The 21,615-nt window shown below is 37.3% G+C and overlaps 1 protein-coding gene across 2 annotated transcripts in view; it reads right to left on the bottom strand.

The window, feature by feature from the left end:
* Positions 1 to 21,615, bottom strand: part of gpat2 (glycerol-3-phosphate acyltransferase 2, mitochondrial) — a 146,347-nt gene that overhangs the window by 10,817 nt on the left and 113,915 nt on the right. For both annotated transcript variants that reach the window (XM_008418198.2, XM_008418202.2), the window contains exons 12-20: positions 20,076 to 20,177; positions 18,070 to 18,152; positions 12,998 to 13,128; positions 12,847 to 12,917; positions 12,451 to 12,611; positions 11,387 to 11,490; positions 5,100 to 5,284; positions 4,518 to 4,595; positions 1,407 to 1,529 (exon numbers count right to left, since the gene is read on the bottom strand). In XM_008418198.2, the coding sequence (XP_008416420.2) occupies positions 1,407 to 1,529; positions 4,518 to 4,595; positions 5,100 to 5,284; positions 11,387 to 11,490; positions 12,451 to 12,611; positions 12,847 to 12,917; positions 12,998 to 13,128; positions 18,070 to 18,152; positions 20,076 to 20,177 (1,038 nt within the window). The remainder of the gene's footprint in view (positions 1 to 1,406; positions 1,530 to 4,517; positions 4,596 to 5,099; positions 5,285 to 11,386; positions 11,491 to 12,450; positions 12,612 to 12,846; positions 12,918 to 12,997; positions 13,129 to 18,069; positions 18,153 to 20,075; positions 20,178 to 21,615) is intronic.

Here is a 21,615-nt window from a genome sequence, read left to right as displayed (position 1 = left end):
CTTCATATGATGTTTATTAAATTTAATGAAGCAATCAGCGTTCATATACATTTCTATTTCTTAATTGATTAAATGACAGCAATGGAATTCAATATTTCAGTCTATTAAATGCTTATCTTTAAATGTAGAACTTTATTAAAAATGCCTCTGCGACTAGAGAAAAAATGCCAGATTAAAAGAATATTTATAAGCACATAACACATATAATATCAGAATAATTGTTATATTGCTGCATCACTAATAGTTTATCTTTTGTAGCCTAGAAAATTAAGCAACAATAACAGCTCTGCTTTTTAAGTCAACTTGGACAAAATATACTAATCTAATACTGATTCATACTAATGAGTACCATGAATATAAGCCACACTCACCAACTTTAAAAAGAAAAAACATGCACATATAAAACCAAACTTGACTATAAGCCACAATTGTTCAAGTTGTATCAGAGATAATTACGCCAAAATGTTTATTTTTATAAACTTTGAATAAAATCTGTACTGGAAAAATACAAAAACTGCCAGGAAGAGGTCGCACTAGACTTTTTGATCGTCCATCAATTTGATTGAGGTGATTAAAAAAAAATACACCATCATATATTTTTACGTGTCATTTTTTAAAAATGATAATGACATAAGACACAAGAAGCAGGAGCTTCTTAAAGAGACAGATGCCCAATTTCAAGGCGTCAAATTGTGAAGTCAAATGTTTAAGTCATGTTTGACATACAAAGCATTTTTATAACCAAAGTTAATATATTTACTTAATTATGCTATAAAATGGAAACTAAATGTCATCTAAAAACATCTTGATTAAACTGGTTTTCACTCAAGCTTTCAGATTATAGAGATTATTTCTAAATAACTTGTATACTGCAACTCAACAATGTAATGCATAATAAATATTTTTTGTCAAATTAAAGCTTATTTTAATGAAGCAATAAAAAACGAAACAAAGAAAGCCTAGTTAGTGACGATCCCTACGCTTGTCGATCTTTAAGTTAATCATGTCTTCTTTCATGATTCTTAAACATCCCAAAGTCACTTTGAAATATTTAAACTCCTGCTGCTTGGTCCTTCTGGAAGAACCTCGGCTGCTTAGTGTTGGTTTGAAATATTGAAGGCAACAGGAAGTGCGTCTAAAGACGACACTCTGCTAATTCACATTCAAGATATGTGATTCATCCGTGTAGCAGCTTTTTGTAATGAAGATTTAGAAACTTCAAAGTTCTTTTCATGTTGCCATTCTGTGTTCATGCATGTGCAAGTTTACTGCATGCATGTGTAAGTTTACTGCGGTCTCCCAGTGAGTGATCTGGATGAGCAGAAAACTTTTGTCCCATTTTCAAACCTCATGCTACTCTGAATCACATGACGAAGCCAAAGGGGATCCATGAAGCTTTTGTTTACCTTGTATGAGCGCAAGTCCTGGTCCTCGCAGTCAGAGTCGCTGTGATACGGGTCGTCGGTGGCGGTCCATGTCAGAGTGCCTTCCCTCTTCCAGAAATCACAGATGTGAATGTCGCGGGGAATCTGCATGAGGCAAACCGGAGAGCAAAGGAGGAGACTGACATGACACTGTCAAACATGATATGAATATTTATGACACATTAATGACTCTTGATGCAAAGTGGACACTTTTAACGGACTTTCAGTGCAACTTTGTTAAAAGTGTCATTATTTACCAAATGATGCAAAGTTGGCACTTTTAACAGACTTTTAATGCAACTTTGCATTAAAAGTGTCATTATTTATGAAAACAGTCGTAAACATTCGTAAAGACTCCTTCATGTTCATAACAGGTTCATGTTTATGACAGTCTTATGCACACCCTATCGGTGAGGGTATCAACTCGTAGGTAACAGGCCGAGTTCATCAGTGGATCTCAACTCTAATAACTTATTTCAAACTTTATTTCAAGAAACGTGTTCTGTGTGCCTTGGACTTGTTATAATCTTCTAACAAGGAAGCAAAATACAAAAGCCGTGCAGCACATGTATGTGAAAAGAGTTAATTAACACTGTTGGGTGTCTGAATACGTGTGACCTTTAAAAATAAAGATATGCAAAATAAATGAACAAATACAAAAGGTTTTAAAGTCTTTTAATAGACACACTGCACTGTGCAAAAAGGTTTTGCATTTTTATACTACTTTGGTAGTTTTTGTTTTCAGAGAAAGCATCTAGATTTCACAGAGATCTTATGCATTCTGAATGTAAAAATTCATCTTCAGATTCTGCAGATTAAGACATTTCTCACATGACACTGGAGGATCATCGTAAAGCTGCGCTGGTCTGTGTGCAGCTGCAGGCTGCACCGCTGCTGCCTTGTGTCACTATTTCACACTTATTGAACGATCCCATCTTACCCTTCATCACTGCTCTGAGCTCTAACGTCTTCAGGGATGGATGAAGGAATAAAACTTACAAGTGCACAAAAGCAACTCAAAGTCAAGACAAAAAACAGGAAATAAATGGAGAGAATGCTCTGGTAGAATGATGTGGAATATGTTTGATGAGAGGTGAAAAGACCGCAGTCTTCAACAGAGAAATATCTGATGGATAAATGAACTGAAAATCTCTTTCCTTTTCCTGTCACACCTTTGTTGTCATCTTCCACCTCAGTCATGTAATGCCAATAAAAAGAATTCACCCCCCTTAGATGCTTTAATCTTTTTGTTGATTTTACAAATCAATCATGATCATAAAAAAATGCTTTCGTCACTTTAGGAGTGCCAAAAAAAAACAACCTTTAAGTGAAAACTAATTTATAACAAATATGAAATGTAAAACACATGAATGAAACAAACCCAGTGATAAAGCAGGCAGCACTGTGAGAATCATGTTCTCTGATTTCTCCAGTGGTTTTAATTATTGCAAAAATCACCAAATTCAACTGTGTAAGTTTGAAATGTAAAAATGCATGTTTTCGAAAAATGTTTCATTGTCTGAAACCAAATATGAAGACTGAGTTCTGCAGGTTTGATTCAAACGTTAACTTTAGCCTGTTGGTAAAATGATGATTCTTCATTGCAGCAAGTAGGCTACATACTACCTTGGTTTTATATAAACATCCTGTACAGATTTTTTAAAGCGAAATTTGCAGCTGAGCACACCAGTTAAACTCTCCTCTTTCGTCTTTTTACTCATGTTTCCGACTCTGCATTGCTGAACGCAGTAAAAAACTGTGTAATCTGGAGGCTTTTAGGTCAAAATACATACTGCAGTTAATCTGCTTTATGTGTTAAACTTTTTAGATTAATGTTGATAACCCTAATGTTGACACAATTCATGTTGATTTAAATTTCAGGAGATGCAGGTGGAGTCCTCAACCATCGTCTGGATCCCTACAGACTATAAAACGCACTTAAAAGCCTTTAATTTGATCAAAAACGACCTTATAATCCAGAGAGCCTTATACTGTATGTGGTTCTGGAGTAAAACAGCGCCCTCTAGTGAATTAATCAAAGCTATTTTGTGTGGAACACGGAGCTCTGTGAAAATGTTCTAGTTACATTACGGCTACCGTAGTCTAAGACGTACTGTGCTTTGACTGGCTGTTTTGTTTCGCGTCGCTTAATGCACCTTTAAATATGAAAAAAGATCGAAAATAGACCATTCATTAACCAGTGAGGAAAACATGGCAACTTCCTGACCAACAGAGCACAGTTCAAGACACTGAAGGTTCGTTTCTGATCAGAGCGTCTGGAGCAGAAGATCGCCACAGGAGGCTTTACAAACCAAAGTCAGCAGAAACACTCAGATGACCAAAGAGATGGACATGACACTGAGTACTGAGGATATGTACATTCTGTGTCATCTTCAGTGAAACTGAACAAAAGTAAGTTTCAGGAGAAACACAGACATTTTGCATAAATGAAGGAGAACAAATACCCCAGTGTTCAGTGAGACAACAGACTAACAGCAAAGCTGCCAACAAGAAGAGACTGAGCAGACTGTACGGTTTCTGCTGCAAGATGGAGATAATCTTTCGTCGGTTGTTTCAGGAAAATAAATCTGATCTCTTCTATGGCAGTAGCAGCATCAGATGCAGTGATAACAAAACTAAATGATCTGATGAAGAAGGTTGGATCTGGCCTGGAGTTGATTGTGCAAAGAAAGTTATTTCAGAAAATATTAAATTTATTTGAAGCAGCAACTCTGTAACAGACTCTTTAGTCAGAGACTTTCTGGTGTGCTGCAGCACAGCCTGCTACAGGAGATCATTTTGCTGACAGTAGTGATGATTTGAAAATACTTCATGAAAAAGAGCTACTTTCAATGTTCAGATTAAAAGATGAGAAAGAACCCAACTGTAACCATTTTTTTTTTCGTAAAATAAAATAATTTTGCTCATCCTAACTGGACAAAAAAAAAACACAAATATTTGAGGTAAATATCAGGTTTCAACTTGATTTACAAGTTTTAAAATAATTTAAAACAGTCATTTAAAACCGAATGACTGTTTTAAATGATTTAGACTTAAAGGAAATAACTTTCAAAACTGTTTAGCGGCTCTTACTTCCTCCATGATCAGGATGCCACAGCGGACCAGGCTGTCAACAGCATCCAGAGCAAAACTCTGAGCCGACTGACAAGGCTGCAGAGAGCAAGAGAGAGAAAATGGCTTAGCTTGGTGGTGAAGCACAGTCAAAAGCAAAAACAACTTCAGACTATCACTGTTCTCAGAAATACAGCCGGAGACAGCTGACAGAAAGCATAAGGTTTGGAGTAGAGATGTAGCGAAGATCACACAGGGAGAACGAAAGGCAGCTGGAAGGAGGCTGAGAGCTGGGGGAGATATTTCTTGGTGAGAAATGGAGTGAGAAACAAAGTTACAAGCAAAGGAGACAAGAAAGAGCAGCTGCTGAAATGAAAGGTGGGCTCTCAGAAAGAAAAAGTATTAGTGGCTCAGATTCGGAGCCCTTGAAGTCAGCCTGATGAAGCGTGCGCATTCAGAGAAACACACACCCACACAATCCAAAACCTCTCTCTGGCTGAGATAGAGGCAGCAGAGCAGGATGAATGGCTGTTCAGCTCCATTAAACATCCATTGAATGAGACACACTGGGTGTGCATTTGTGTGATATGAATACAAACTCACTGGCATGATGCCCGGAGGCAGGAGATGGCAAAGCTGCAAGGCTTTCTCAGTCAGCTCCGACTGACCGAGCACCACATCAAACTCCATGTCACCTTTGACCTCCTCTCCCTCCACGCCGTCGCTCCTCACTCGGCTGCTGACGCCGCTGAAGACCACCTCGCACAGCATGGCCGACACCGCGCACGCTAGGACCGAAAACATCCGAGTGATTGCCGAGGCACGTACAGGAAAACGAGTGTTTGGCAGCAAAACACATCAAGATGTTGGAGTTTGGCGGAAATATTTGGGATGGATGGGTTTATACAATCTGTTTAAAGGTGATATATTATGCACCCTTGAACAGGTTAGGGTAGCTTTATGCTATACAAAATGCATTTATAAAATTTTTTGTTTTACACAAAATAATTTTTAGTAAGATTTTCTGGTCAGTTCCGTCTATTTTGAGCCGTTTTAAATATAAATAAGCTGCTGCTGGCCCAAAACTTAACATTTACAATCAACACAATTTTATATAAAATCAAGAATATTATGGGCAACTATGGTTATCCTCTTAGAGTCAGTCTTCAGTCAGAAGCTTCTTCAAATATGCTGCAATAGACTGCTATAGGAGATCCTTTCTACATCTACAACAACTCTTCGAAGAATCTTGAATGAATTTAAGTTACAACATTTAGTTCCTCTTTGGGATCAATAAAGTATTTCTGAATTGAGCTTAATTGAAAATAACTGCAAACAGATTCACAATTATAAAATCATACATCTTTGAAAAGCATTAGTAGAGCCTCCTGCACAACCAAGGAGCAGCTTACAACAGCCATTGTACAACAAATACAGCAGTAAAACCAGCTGACCAAACATGCTGGAGCGTCGCTTTGGTTGCTAGATGAGAGGCAGTGCCTGTTGATTTGAGATGTTACATTCAGAAGGTTTTTGAAACTACACATTTTTCAGACACCAAAAAACATTTACTTCTTGCCAAAAAAACGGCTGGGTGTTTGTTTTTTAATGTGCTTAGGCAGTTTATAAAAACCCAAATCAAAGTGCAAAATTGTGAAAAATGTGAATTTTGCATAATATGTCACCTTTAAGCTTCAGTCCTTTATACTATTTCTCTTTCGTGAGCTGCTAGAATATTCCTCCACACACTGTTTTTGTTTCTAAACAAAAGCAGCCTTCACATTTCACAAAGTAAATAAAAAAAAAATTAAATACCAATCCCCTTTTAAGGTTGAAAGACTTTTTATTACGTCTCGTTTTTTCATTCATGGCTTTTAAAATCCCTGCAATGTCATATTAGTAAGCAGTCACTTTATTGTTATCACTGGAAGTTGCCACCCATCTGTGAATGTTTTACACAAAACCACACTGACCAGCTGCTCCACTTCGCCCCCAGAATCATTCATGCAGGAATAATGAATCATACTATGAGACATTATTCTCCAGCAGGGCCAAACCAGAGCGACAGCAGGTATTTCTTCACCTCAGCGTTCCTGTCAGCATGAAAATAAGAAGTGGCCGACAGATAGCTTTGGGGCTAAACGATGACTTGATACAGGCTTGCAGCTCCTCAGTGATTATCATATATTACTGATGCATATTCTGCTGCGCGCCAAACTCTTCAGCCAGAGAGGAGCGTGCAGATTTAATAAAACATTGCAATGCATTATTTAAAAATCAGCAAGTAAACCTTCAGCTCTGGGGAGCGGAACAGCATGGCTTTACATGTCAACACAAGTATGCATAGCAGTGATGACCATCTGACTTTTTTATGCGACCCACAGTGATGCCTATGGTGAGCTGTTAAACACACAGGCGCTGTGGTGAGACTCCAGCTGGTTTTACTGCTTAGAAAGAAGAAGTTTTGTTTCTTTCGGGAGGAGATTTGAGTCAGGCGTGGGCCAAAATGAAATTCTCACTGCAAAAAACTGACAGTTTAACAATATTTACACAAAAACTTAAATGTGGCTTCAAACCAGAAATACTTCAATTATTTCCACAGTTGCTGAAAAGTGAGTTAGAGTCGGAGGGAAAAGTGTAGCAGTCTTCTTTCAGCCAGCTGACCTGCAATAAGCAGCAACTGGTGGGGTTACCACTATACAACCAAAGAAAACCTGGAAAAAACCCCCCAAAAAACTTGAAATATTTTCTCTGATTAAAAGTTATTTAACAAAATATGTGCTTTATATAAACTATTTGTAGTTTTAAAAACTGTTTCCAAACCAGTCAAGTATCTTGATATCAGTGTTCCTCCTTTGTTTTGTTTGTATTACATGCCCATCCACTAGGGGCCCCTGTGCTGCCAGAAGCGTCTGTTATGGGGTTTATATTCTTTATGTTATATTTGACAAGCATGGTGGAATAAAGTTGAGCAGATAAAACAAGGAGAAGTTATTTTTACTGATTAACAACTGGCTCATGCCAAACCTGAATGCATTTCAGAATATTTTTAGTTACTACTCAACCTGGATCTGTGTAAAAAAAACAATATTCAAAATCCCCTGGAGCACAAATATGTTGGAAAGTTTTAGATTTTCAACTTTCCTGAGTTCTCGGTCCTTTATGTTAAAGGAAATAAATATAAAACATTAAAGCTGACAAAGAATTTCTAAGAAATATGTCTACAATGGAAAGACGGTAAATCTAAAACCTGCAAAGTAAAAAAATCTGAAAAGAAAAGTAATGGAAAGAAAAAAGGAAAGAGAAAAATGAGAAAAGAAAAAAGAGAAAAACAAAGAAAAACAAAGACTGAAAGGAGAAAAGGATGAGACTGAAAACGGGGAGAAGGCACAAAAAGGAAGACAGGCTGAAGGAAGACAGGTTACCTCTGAAAGAAGGGAAGACAATGAAGGAAATGAAGAAAGGCCAAAAGAACAAAAAAAGAGAAGAAAGAGCAGTAAAAAAAGAAAATAGGACATACGGGAGATAAAGGGAGGGGAAGTGAGAAGGTGGGAAAAAGGTAAGAGAACCAGGGAGGAAGGAAGAAAAGATACTGAAATAAAATATTGATACTTTTCAGTAAAAACTGGATATTGTCCTGTTTGAGGTGTAAAAGTTGCTCCACGTCTTCAGCCACATGTTCTCTGATAAAATCTGTTAGATAATTTGTGAGAATGCTAGTCTGAAAGATTAACTCTGAAATTATGCAAAGTATGAAACATAAACTTTTTTTTAAGCAGACAGCAACCAGATTCATTCTTAAAACTAAAACAGCAAAGGAGTTTACATTTTATTCCCTCATGCTTTAATGCATAAAACTGTATCTAAAAAAAACTAAGTATTTAAGTCTTTGCCAACCAGCTTTGCTAGATAAATAATTGATAAGTAAATTAACGACAGTTTAGTCCATAGATTACATTGTATATAGTAGCTAAACTATGGAAAGCATTTTGCTATAGTAACAATGAAACATGAACGAGGCAGTTAGGACTAATCTGAAGTCGTCTCTATAAAAAACGAAATGAGGAAAACATATTCCAGCGGGACTGCGACCGGAAGAGGCTGTTTGCTTGCTGTAGTTTGTATAATGGCTGGGTCCTCTGCCGCAGCGTGATGCCTCTTTATGACCCTGCATAATTTTATCTGAGCTCTGAAGATAATTACACATCGCTACTTCCTGAGCTCAACACAAAGCAGTCAGAAAAACGGAAACTCGGAGAACCAAATTAAGACTATTGAGTAAAATGGCGAGTGGAAAAAATATAAGAGGACAAATCAGGAGCCTGGACGTAAACAGACTGAATGTGCTTGTACTTATTGAAATTATTTTTTAGAAAATATGTTTTATATGTTTAGAGTTGCTTTTGTACCATAATAAGTAAAACGGTCACCAACATTTTGTTGTGGAAAATGTAATGCTTTTTCAATTGCTGATTTTTTGTGTGTGTGTTTTTATGATGTAAAGCACTTAAAGCTGCTTAAATGTGCCAAACAAATAAACTTGATTTATTGATTGATATATGCCTATTTCTACATGTCATTAAAGGTTGTGTTCTGTAGTTTTCTGCTAATTTGCCGCTGCTCTTTAAATGTCTTTCCTCAGATTGTTAGAAAGTCGAGCAGACAGACCGGGTCTGGGACGGTTTGAATTTCCTTCCCTCTCTGCTCTTTGGTTCTTTCTCAACCCTTCTGGGATTTGGGTCATAGTTCAGGGATTCATTTAGCTTTAGAAAAGCTCATCAGCTGCTCAAAGTTGTAAAAGAAATTGAGCCTGAGGTGATTTTAATATAAAAAACATTTATTATTTACAAGCTTGGCCCTTTTTCTGTTCAGAATTTATAGAAAGCAAAAAGCAGAACTTTTACATGTCAGGTTCAGGTTCATTGGAAACTAGGTCAAACTGATCTGATCAGTTCAACCGGGTCAAAGTGATCCGAACTGCCTCATTTAAAGCTAAATTGTTCTGCTGCTCTGTCTGATCCCAACAACAAAATCTGAGAAGCACAATCTGGTCCAGATCAAAAAATTTTATGCACCCGAGTAAAAAATACTCCTTCAATAGTCTTAAACAAAATACTAAATACTTAGTCTCTGCTAAATCAGCGCGTACAAAAAGCACAGCCGTCCCATGTGGCACCAAATCTCTCCAGTCTTGGCTCACTTTGTTCTGCTTCTCTGTACAATTCAGAATTTTCACCAATTCCTTGTTTTCTGTCAGTGAATTTGCGCCCACTCTTCCTCCTGGAAAAGGATTGGGGCTTTTATTTTGGTCGATGGAAGAATTTCTTTATTTAACATTTTGCTGGAGATAAGAGGAAAACTTCGATGATGCAGAGGAGAAAATAAAAAGCTTGTTTTGGAAGAGGAAACCTCATGACCAAATACTAAGAGGCTAATTGCCAAGCTGACCAGAGGCGGGGGAAAAAAGCGGCTAGCGCTGACCTGCAGGAAATAACTACATCCCTTTCACCTGCTAACGTTTGGTCTCTGATAACAGGATGGAGTAATTATAGCTGTATCATGTGCACTTGGAAGAAAGAGACTCTTGATTTTTAGTTTTTGACTGTCTCCATAGCAACATCTCTGCATCCAGATGCAATAAGGGGTAGCGTACAAGCAGGAATGTTTATTGGTACAGAAAATTTCAGCAACAAGGGAAATCAAAATGATGGAAACACGGAAAAATAAACTGCATTGGAAGGTAAAGAAAAGTTGAACTACAAACAACAACAAAAAGATGTTTCAGGTAATTTTAATAAAAAGGCAACTTTTTAGCATCTGCTTGATGCTTTGTTTTGCTTGTTCTGGTTCTGGGGATGAAGAGAACGGAAGGTTGATACAACAGCAGATCTTTAATGAACTGTGGTGCTAAGCCACTCAGAGATTTATAAACTAAGAGCAGTATTTTAAAGTCTATTCTCTGAGCTACAGGGAGCCAGTGCAGGGACTTTAGAACTGCATTTATGTGATCTAACTTCCTGGTTTTAGTCGGAACGCCAGCAGCAGCAGGAGGATTGATTTGTTGGACAGACCTGTGAAGACACTGCTGCAGAAATCGATGCGACTAAAGATAAACGCATGGATGAGTTTCTCTAGATCTCAATGAGACATTAATCCTCTAATCCTGGAGATGTTGTTCAAGTGACAGAAGGCTGACTTTATATGTCTTTATGTGACTCTGAAGGTTCGGGTCTGAGCCCATCACTACTCCCAGGTTTCAGACCTGATCACTAGCCGTCCAGCTGTTATGTGCAGTACCCTTTCCTCCTGAAGCAGAGCTCAATGTGGGTTACAGGTAACACTTGTGGAGTATCTATTAATCGCAGGACAAGACAAATCTTCCTAAGGGGACATTAAGGTACATCATTCTGATGCTGAAGTGGATTTGACCACCAAGAAGTGAATTTGAAGTGCTGGGAACCAGTTAGTAAATAAAGTTGTTGGTTATCATTGAAACTTTCAATTTAAGCTGGTGGCCGGAAACTGCTGACCAAATACTCACTTATTTCTTAGGCTACTCTTTCACCTTTAGGTTACTTTTAATTTGCCTTTTATCCTTTATAAAAAACCAAATAATTTTTCAATAGGATAATAAAAAGTTTAGGAGGAACTTTTGTTAAAGATGGAACATTGTTTCAAACCAATTTACATATTTTCCTGCATCAGGAGGAAATTAAACTTCTTTATTAGTCTTTAAATTTCTAGGTAGTGGGGGAATATCAATTGAGATCTGACGAGCCAAGACATCAGAACTGCCAATGCCCAACACAAAAAAATAAGACACAACAATACAGATGTTTCAAGATGACATTTCAGCTTAAGCATCACAGGAAATGACAAAACTCACTCACCTCCCACAGCTTCCATTATGAAGGTGTGCGTCACCTTCTGGGCCAGAGCAGAGAGGTGAAGAACGGAAGCAGCGGACGGACGAGGGACAATGAGAGGGTCTTTCCTAAAAGAGACAGTTTTACTTAAAATACACCGTCTATAAAAAAAAAAGATATTCACCCATTTGGGTGTTTCACCATTTATATTGCTTTACAAGGGTTTTCACTTTGACATTGAAGAGTTATACTTTTTTTTTTGTCAAAAGAGCCAAATTTTGTAAATCATACACGATTTGTACAAGCAGCAAAAAGGGTAAAATAGCCAAGAGCAAAGGTGTCAAACTTGTTTTGTTTTGGGCCAAATCAAAAATCTGAATGTTCTTAAAGGGCCGGCTGTGCCAGAATATATTGATAAGACCTATTAAACTATTGAAATATTAATAAATAGTTGTTTCAACTTTCAATAAGTTTATTAAAATTAAATCATATTGGACATCTTTTCACACAGCTCTGTCCCTCCTAGGATCAAAATCAGATTTGTGGTGCTAAATTCAAAATATTTATAAGGAATTTTTATGATATTTGCACAAAAGGCTATTTGAGGGTTAAATATTGTAATGGATGCACTCAGATAGTGGTGAAGAGGTGGCAGAACTATTTAAAATAGTTGTTTTAAACTTTGACCTAATTTGCAGTTCTGTACAGGAAGGCCACAGATTATTATGGCCATCAAAATCGGTGAATAGGGGCAATTTGGCTATCTGAGGGTTAAATATTGTTATAAATGTATTCAGATAGTGGTGACGAGGTGGCAGAACTCTGAAAAATATTTGCTTTACCGTCACTTAAACCAAATGTTTTTGGTCAATTTTGAGAAAATGTGGGAATTTGTTTGTGAATTTTACGGATTTGTGAAAAACTTGAGGGCCTTCCTGATATAATCTGGAATCTAGTGGGCCACTTAAAAAGCTCTGGTGGGCCTGATTTGGCCCCTGGTCCTTGAGTTTGACACATGTGCCAGAGAGGGTGACTGTCTGTACTTTAGTGCTTGTTCCGATTGTGTAGCAGAAACACAACAGAACTACCGTGACGGCAACGCAGCAATGAGGAGGTGAGGTGCGAGCAGGGCGAGCGAGTAGTGGATGATTTCTTGAAGAGTTCCCCCAAAGCCGACGTCTCTGTTCCTGAACAAGAGCTCCTCGAGGAGCCAGGCGACGTCACGGCACAGGACAGATGTACTCACGCCCTGAAGAGCAGCGGAAGAAGGAGATGTTTAATTTCAGAATCAGACGTGAGCATTAACCATCTGGAGATATGAGTCTGGGACTGCTGGGTATGATTCAGAAAAATCACTGTCACACTCTACTACACTGAAAACCAATTTTGTTTGAGTCTCTTGGAGTATTGATGGATATTGAGTAGCAGAGGCAGATTTTAATGCAGGGAGCAGCGAACATAGCAACACAGGAAGGATGTGGTACCTTGCTGTGTTTGTAGAGTAGCAGACTGGACACGAGACTGGTGGACATCACAGCCGTGCAGGAAGCGGCCGCTACATAAACACACATACACCGTCCTGAGATAAAGATTGCATTAAGGCTCAGTGGGATTTTTAAATAATCTTGGATTTACAGAAGATGAGGTGGAGGACGATGGCGACGCTGAGGTCTCTATCTGAATGACTCTTCTCTTCGAGTTCAGGAGTAGAATGCAACGTCGGCAGAAGCCACGACATCCGTCTCTTCCCAAACACACTGTCAGCTCTAAAATGAAAAAGTAAGAGGCATTTAACTGAACGTTAACTCAATTCTTCCCTCCTAAACTTTAAATTACACTTCTTCTCTCCTGATAGTCAATTACAACAATCAAGTGCTTTTAGATAGCTTGATTATTTGTTGCACACTCAGACGGCTCCGGGGTTTATTCAGGGTAAATTCAGCTCCACTCTGTATGATAGGAATCAAGGTAGCAACAATGCAAGCCGCTGCAATTTTATCCCATTATCATTAATCACATGAATCCGATCAAAGCTCGTTTCTCTTTGAACTCACTCTAATTGTAAAAATGCAGAAGGGCAGCTTTTAAACAAGTTAGCCTCTGGAAATGTTGTTTGTTCCTGCACTCAGTAGTAAACGACTGATTTATCTGCAACATACAACAATGGGCACCGATTGGGTTTAAAGTTGCATGGTGTATTCAAACAAAATGAGTTACCTGACTAAATAAAGTCAAAGCCAGTTTAATGACTTAAAGCATTATTTTAATAGGAATAATATATTTGTTAACATTAGATCATGACTGAAAACATTTCTGTTTACAATCACTTTTCCTGGTTGAAGCTTGAAACTGAAGACTAGATTTGAACTGGAGGGAAATGTTTATGATGAAGTTTAATTTAAATTTTGCCTTTAATTTCTATTTTATATGAAATACTTTTAAATTCAGCTTTGTACTTTTCTCTTTGTCTTGTATATGAAAGGTGCAATAAACTTGCTTTGCAATCTTTGGTTATCTTGACGGGTTCACTCCATCTTGAAAGTTAAAACTATTTCGGATTAGGATTATTTTTTTATTTTTCAAATTTATGTCATACTAAAAGGTGGTAACATTTTTGGACTAAGGCCCAAAGTAATATGTATAAAATTATTTTAATAAAGATGTTTTTTTAGAAAGAAAATGATTAACATCTTTCATTTAACAAATGGAACAGAAAAAATGGGAGTATCGATTTTGGGGAAAAATATTTATCTGATTTTATTTACATTTAATAAAAACATTTAAATTGGAGATTTGTCATATCATTTTCAACAAGCAATGGAAATATCTCTATTTTATTTACAGCAATGAAAGCTTTACTAAAGGTAATAATGTTTTTATGTGTTTTAATTGTTTATTTTATCATTTGTCTTTAGTTATGAGCCTTTCACCTTTCAGGTCGGAAGGCCTCTTTGCCATCACCCTTATCTGTATCTACCTCCTGCTGATCTGCTCCAAAATATTATTACAGTGGGTCAGAAGAAACATGTGGCTCAACTTAAAGCATTACTTTTAATCTGTCAGGAGCATGAATATTTTTTAAATAAATGTTTAAACTGAACTAAAAACTACGACAATTTGTGTGTAGTTTATTTAAATACACAACAGAGGCAATCTGCTTTATTTTTACACTTTGTGAATTTGACCTTTCAGGACAAGTTTTCATACCAATCTAAAGTCATAAAATACCATAAAAGAAATTCTACACATCTTTAAGGAACTCTGCTATTCATTAAAGTTCGTCTTAAAACCCATTTATTTTACTTGGCTTTTAACTCCTGCGGGATCTAGTTTTAGAGTGTATGTTTTTGTTTTTAAACTGTAAGAGTTTTTATTTTTATTTTTTATTATGTTGTGTTTTAATGTACAGCACTTTGTATCAGCTGTGGTTGTTTTAAAGTGCTTTATAAATAAAGTTGGTATGGTATGGTATGGTATTCATAGCTTTTTATTATTATTTCACAATTAGCAGATGGTTTTAGATAATTTTAGACATACTAAAACTCTCCTATGATGGGGAAACTATTGCGGAATAGCAAAAAAACAAAACAAAACAACTGCCCACAAAAATCTACAAGAAATCTTGAGAATCTAAATATGAACAAATTTGGCTCATTCGATCGCTGGTAAATTTTAAATTAAAAGTGATTTTATTCCTAAACTCGTACATTATTTTAGTTTTTTTCTCATAAGTTTGTTTTGATACAACCAAATTTAATTCCTTTGAATCATTTCACTTCCACAAACCTCGGGCTCAATCCATTTGTCTGCGTTACATTTCAGAGAAACGTGTGTCAATAGCAGCTTCTTACATGAAAACTAAATTTAACTTCCTACATTATTGGCTGCAGTTCCAGTTCAACAAATGATGCAGTCAATCAGCTAATAGATGGAAAAATTAATACGAGCAGCAACAATAAAAATAAACAAACTGATGCAGCATCATTAACTGAAGTGAAATATGTGAATACTAACAAACTGCAGACAAAGGTTTGAGTTTTCATTTAGAGAATAAAGTCATGGCAGCATTATTAGAAGTTACATGGAGTTAAAGATGTTAAGTTTGGATAATTTTACTCTGAGCTGAGTAAAATTCAGCTGGGCTATTTAAAAAAGTGGTCTCAAAACAAAGTGACAGGGTTGCACTTTTTTTATTTTAGCTGGTAATAAACTCAGTTTGGAGCTGCAGCTTTTTAATATTTCAGTAGTCTGAGTATTCTGTGGAGCAATCAGATACAGATGTAATACACCGATGGTTCCCAGGCCTTTCTTTGCTAAAACCCACCTGAGTTTAGACACCTGCACAAAGAAAGAAGCGTTCATTAATTTATTTATTACAAAAAGCTTGATCTTTAACTCTAACCAGGGAGGAGATGTGAAAATGTTTTTGACATCTTCTCAGGGCTCATTCAGATGAAGGTGTTATGCATTAAGAATGCAGTGGGAAGGGAGTGTGAGAGTTCTCAGAGTGTTTCCTGCAATATTTATAGCAACAGACAAAAAAATGAGCACAGGTCCAAAATCTGAGCTGGCAGGTCAGGTTTTTTAAATGTTGGTATAATCACTGATTGGCCAGAAAACTGCGATCAGTTCACCTCTAGTGCATTCGAGTGGTGGCAGTATCATGCTGGAGATGAGAGATCTACTAACCCAGCAGAGACGGTACTTGAAGTCACAAACCAAAATATGTTCTTCAGAATTTCAATTAAAAAAAAGTTAATAACTATAGCATGAATCATTTCAGCCCATTGTGTCTTGATTATCTTGAGAAAACTCTTCAGTCAGAGGCTTCTTTAGATTCGCTGTAACACAGACTGCTAAAAGAGACGTTTCCTACTAACAGCCATCACCACCTTCAATAACTCATTGAGGAATCTGAATTAATGACCTACAACAACCTTCAACTTCCCTTTGGGATTAATAAAGTATTTCTGAATTTGAATGTAAATTCTCCTTAAGTGACGAAAGTCATTCATCTCCTTTAACACACTTTGGACTCGTTGTATTGAAACACAATGAGGCTGAACTTCCATCTGGTTTTCAGATGTGGAGAGTTTTATTAAAGTATCAACGGTTCAGAACAGAGCAGGTGTGAAAAGGACAACCTGAGGCGGCGCTTTGGTTTGCCGGCCAGATGCTGGTCTAGTGTTCTTATTAAAATAGCATCAGGTATGCAGCTTGCTGCAGCCTGAGACAGTCATGCTGCGATGCGATTGTGGTGTAAAGTCTTGTAGATGCAGAAAACAAAATGGAAAAACCTTTTAAGAGAACCAAGAGCTTGACGCATCATGACTGCTCTCACTGCAGAACTTTCCAAATTTTCCACAGCCCAGTCAAGTTCTGTGTAATCTAGCTGAATGAAAGTCTGTTTGATTTTCTATCTAAAGCTCACTGTTCGGCAGTAATTGTCTTGATGAAACGTGGTATTTGAGGCACTCAATGAATCATTTCAACCCTAATTTAGATATAAAAATGTGTGCTTCAAGCCAAGAAGGGATTTTTGCCTCATAACAAGCATCTTTACTGTTGTTACAGGTGTAGCTGTGAGGCTATTCTTCCCAATAAGCATCTTTTGAACAATGTTTGGACAACTACACTTGCCGTTACCGCGGTACAGCTGCAGGCTTCAAACACTGCACAAATTAACACAAAATCTCCACAGTAGTGCTTTTGGTGTTTGGGCATGTAGCTGTGAATTGCAATCAAACACAGCAGTGTAAACACTGACAAACGGTTTAGTGAATGCGAGTCCTTCAGAAATGTAAGGTCAACTCGGAAAAGTAACTGCAGGTGCATCACTCAAACATTGAGGCGTGTTTGATAAAAACTTCCAACCTCTTACCTGGAGAAGTGTGGGCGCAGCATGAGTGTTATTTATGCATCTTAGCTCTGCATGTGTGTGAGAGAGATACACACAAGACCATCAGCATGTGTGTGTGTGTGTCAAATCTGGACCCACCGACTGGAAAAGCTCTTGATCTCAACTGAGAATAAACAAACCGCTCAGAGTTATTGCACCTTTGTAAATAAATATTTCACACGTGAGGACTTTTAATTTTTAACAACCCACTCATCCATCTGCTTCCTGTGCATCATTAACATGCAGGGGCAGAGAGACGCTTGGAGAGATGAAACCTAAGCAACCAAGAAATTGTGCCGCAGCATCGTTTTTGGTGCAGACCTGGACTGGGAGCTAAAAGTTCTCTCATGCTGGTAACAATTCAATATCTTCACTGTTCTTTGGGACTTTTAGGAATCAATTTTGATATTCTTACTGAAAACATGTAGTGGAGAGCCCCTCTCTGAGCAGAGTAAACACACGAGGGGAGAAGCTGCTTTGCTCGTTAGGCGCCAAGCAGAGATTGAGCGGGGATGTTATTTTCTTTCCGTTATCTTTTTCACTGGCAGACTGTAATGTTGATGGTAATTGGAGCGAGTCTAAGAGGATGAAGCTCTCATCAGGGCTTGCATCATGCCTGTGCCAGATTTAAGATTTAGAGGAGAAGTTGTTCAAAGTTTAACAGAAAGGAACTTTTCTAATTTCACAGATGTTGGATAAAAATGACAAAAAAACAAAAAACAAACGGGAATCCTATTGGGGGTGTTGTTACTTTACAGTTTTCACACTCACTCGTGCACAGAGGAAGGAGCGCAGGCGGTTTGATTACCTGTTGTTGATGACAACAGGCAGCAACAGGTCCTGTAGAGGGAGCCATTCATCTACTCTGCACCGCCCCGACTCACACATCTCCTACACATAGAAAAACTCATGATTAACGCACAGGAAAGCAGATGCTCTACACCATTTAACACAGTTTTAGTCAGCAGAGCCAAGAGAAGCACAGACAGTTGGTACAATTTCTGGCAGAAGCTTTGTCTCAAAATGGTATCAACCTTTAAATAACTTGGCTACATTTGCCAAGTTATTAACAAGAAATTCATAACATTTTAATCATTTTGGAGAAGAAAAAATATTTGTGGTGATTTCTACTTCACAAATTATACTAATCTGTTCAATTTAACATGGCTCCATCGAAGTGAATCAAAATGTATGTTATGGGGCAAAAGACCATTTAATTATCAGAATAAAGCTTCACAGTCTCAGCTCTCATTTTTAAAAGTAAATTTACTTAGCCAACTTTTACAGGTCAATATGATTTATGCAAGGCGCACCGTTTGTCATACAAATCAATCGTGACCCGTCTGTAAAAAAACGTAAATGTCTATGAAAATGCAACATATTCTGACCAACAATTTAAACAGTTATTCTTTTAAAACCACTAAAATGTTCCCCTTATGCCATTTTCACAGTTTAAAGTCCTTCTACAGAGGAGGAACTCACTGTTTTCTAAAATAAAGTTATGAAGTAACTAAAATTTTCCAAGTGTTTGGAGAAAAGAGTAACCCATCCCTAAATGTGTCTGTGCACTGCCAGTCAGTCGGCTGAAAGAAGGGACCTACTTACACAAAACATACAGCTCTGGAAAAAATTAAGAAACCACTTAAAATAATAGGTTTCTCAAATTTTACTCTATAGGTTTGAGTAAAATGAAAATTGTTATTTTATTCTATGAACTGCTGACAACCTGTTTCCAAAATTCCAAGCAAAAATTTAGTTATCATTTACAGAAAATGTGAAATGGTCAAAATAACAAAAAAAAAGACGCAGAGCTTTCATACCTTAAATAATGCAAAGAAAACAAGATCATATTAATTTAGAAACAATAATACTAATGTTTTAACTCAGGAGGAGTTCAGAAATCAATATTTGGTGGAATAACCAGGAGGTTTTCAATGGGGTTCAGTGCAGTGGGCTCTTATTGTTTTTACAGAGCTGCACATTTTGGTGTTTGGAAATACTATCCTGAGAAACTGTAATGGTTTGGAAACTGAAGGTGCAAATTAAATGTTATGAAAAACATAACATTGAGTTATGAAATGTTATGTTTTTGTTATGTTGCAATATGTTGCAATTATTACCTATTTACACTATAAGTAATATTAGGTAATTATTACCTATTGTTCGTAGTAACAATAGATATTATTTTAGTAGCACTTTGAATTATAGTAAAAATTATAAATAGCTTATAAATTTAAATTTTAAAAGTTATAAATAGCAGTAAAGGAATTATTTTGTTGAGTCTGTTTTAAAACGGGGAGTACGTAGAAAAACTGATGTTTCCAAACCATTAAAACTACTGATCGTTACAACACTGTGGGACTGGCACAAAACAGACTGAGGTGGAGAAAAAACAGACTGAGGTGTATTGAAGGAGAACTGGAGGAACTGTTCTGTACAAACTTGAAAAGAGACTATTGGATGTTTTAGTCAATTTATGGGTTTGCCATAATATGTGTTGCTGCTGCGTGATTAACTGATAGGAGTCTAAAGTAGGGCTGCAGGATACTGAGAACACAAATTGTGATATAATAGTTAAAAACGGCAATGACCAACATTTTCCTCACTTTATGCAAGCTCAGATCAACTGTACTAGAACAAATCAGATACCATACTTTTTCCAAACCATGGATAAATATGGATGATCGATGTTTCCGGTTGGCTGATCTCTGGATAGATTGTATGCTGGGATTTTCCAGGTTACATTTTATAACCCACACATGCAAATTATCCTTTGATCATTTCTTAACCCAAATGAAGGTCCGTATCTTTCACCTTGAGAGAAAATGGCTGGGAAAGGTGGATCATCAAACTTCCTGCTGGTTTCTTCCAGAGAAGCGACAACAGCCACTGCAACACAGACTGTGAGCCAGCTTCCTGTGTGGACATGGAAAATATACGTCAGCAAGCAGAAATTCACTCTTTATATCCCAGAAATAAATAAATTAGGAGGAAAATTCCAACATCACTGATGGCCATAAAGTACAAGCAGTAAGAGAAAACATCCAGCTTCTGGATGCATGAATGGTGCATTCTGTACTTTATGCGTCTGAATGAAAGAACAAAATGCTCGAGTGAAAACCCTATTATTGCAATTAACAGAGAGCAACACCCACTCCCTACAGCAGAGCTTCGAAGTGTAGATAACAGAGGGCAGCTTTTATGGAGACCAACAGCAATCAATGATGCCTTGGACAAATTATCAGCAAACCCTTAACCAATCAAGCTCTGCAGGCTGGTGAGAGAGAGAAATCCTGAGAGAGTCTAGCAGCTGTTATGTCACTGAAAATGTTTTTCCTCTTGACCCTAAATGTGTAACAACGAGCCCTCTCCCAGGACAAGCCTGAGAAAACTGTGTCAGCAACAATGACATCCTGAGCCTTGGTTAAGTGAGAAATATTCATCGTCTGCACTGAAACAGGCACTCATGGACTCAACAGTCTGGCTTAATACTTTTTGGAGAACCATTATGCTTTTAAACAAACCTTTTCAGGGGGGTGTAGGTAGAAAGCATATGGTATTATGGATTCAGAGGATCCTGCCCCTTTGTGAACCTGTTTTGAACAAGCTATGCTCGAAGTAAAGAAAAAGTGCTCTTAAAACAGGGAAAATGTACCCGAGTGGTGCCTACGCCTACATCAGCCATATGGCTGGTGCAGATTTAAGGCGGTGCTGATGCTGAGCTTTTAGCTGATCACTCTGGCAGAGAGGTAGAGGCTCTTCCTGTTTCAGTGCTTCCTTTACTTGTAGTATCATCTAAAACCTGGGAGTGTCCTGCAAACCTGGAAAGAAAATCCTGTTTTATTTTAGGATACTTTTCCAGCAGTTCTGAAGGCTGGTGCCAGTTTAAAATCGTTATAAAAAAGACAGTTAGGATGTGCCACTCGAGACTGGGCTCAGAGCCACACCATCAAAAGAAACTGTTTCAATCAAATAAATGTTTAATACTTTGTGTTTTTATGGAGGATCACAGAGAAGGGAGATAGTTTAACTAAACAAAGCCGTATGATCCCAGTGTTCTGGAAAAATATGTTCTAATATCCCCATATTAACTAAGGAATTATGCTTTGAACAACATGGAGTGACACTGCAAGTATTTTTGGTCTGACTTCTAGTACAAATATCTAAGAAAACTTGAAATAGTAACCTTTCAGTGAGATATAGGAGCTTGTTCAATATAAATAATTCCTTAGTATTAATACGAAGTTTCTATTTTCACTGGCAGATTTTTTCACTAATAAGATATTTTCCCCATGTTATAAGTAAAATAATCTTCCATCGGTACTAGGGCTTTTTAAATCAATATTATGGAATC

The sequence above is a fragment of the Poecilia reticulata genome, chromosome 9 (genome assembly GCF_904066995.2).
Source record: "Poecilia reticulata chromosome 9, P_reticulata-male-v2, whole genome shotgun sequence".
In the NCBI taxonomy this organism is placed as follows: Eukaryota; Metazoa; Chordata; class Actinopteri; order Cyprinodontiformes; family Poeciliidae; genus Poecilia; species Poecilia reticulata.
Note: the sequence above shows the minus strand (reverse complement) of the source record. Positions and strands in the feature narration are given on the sequence as shown.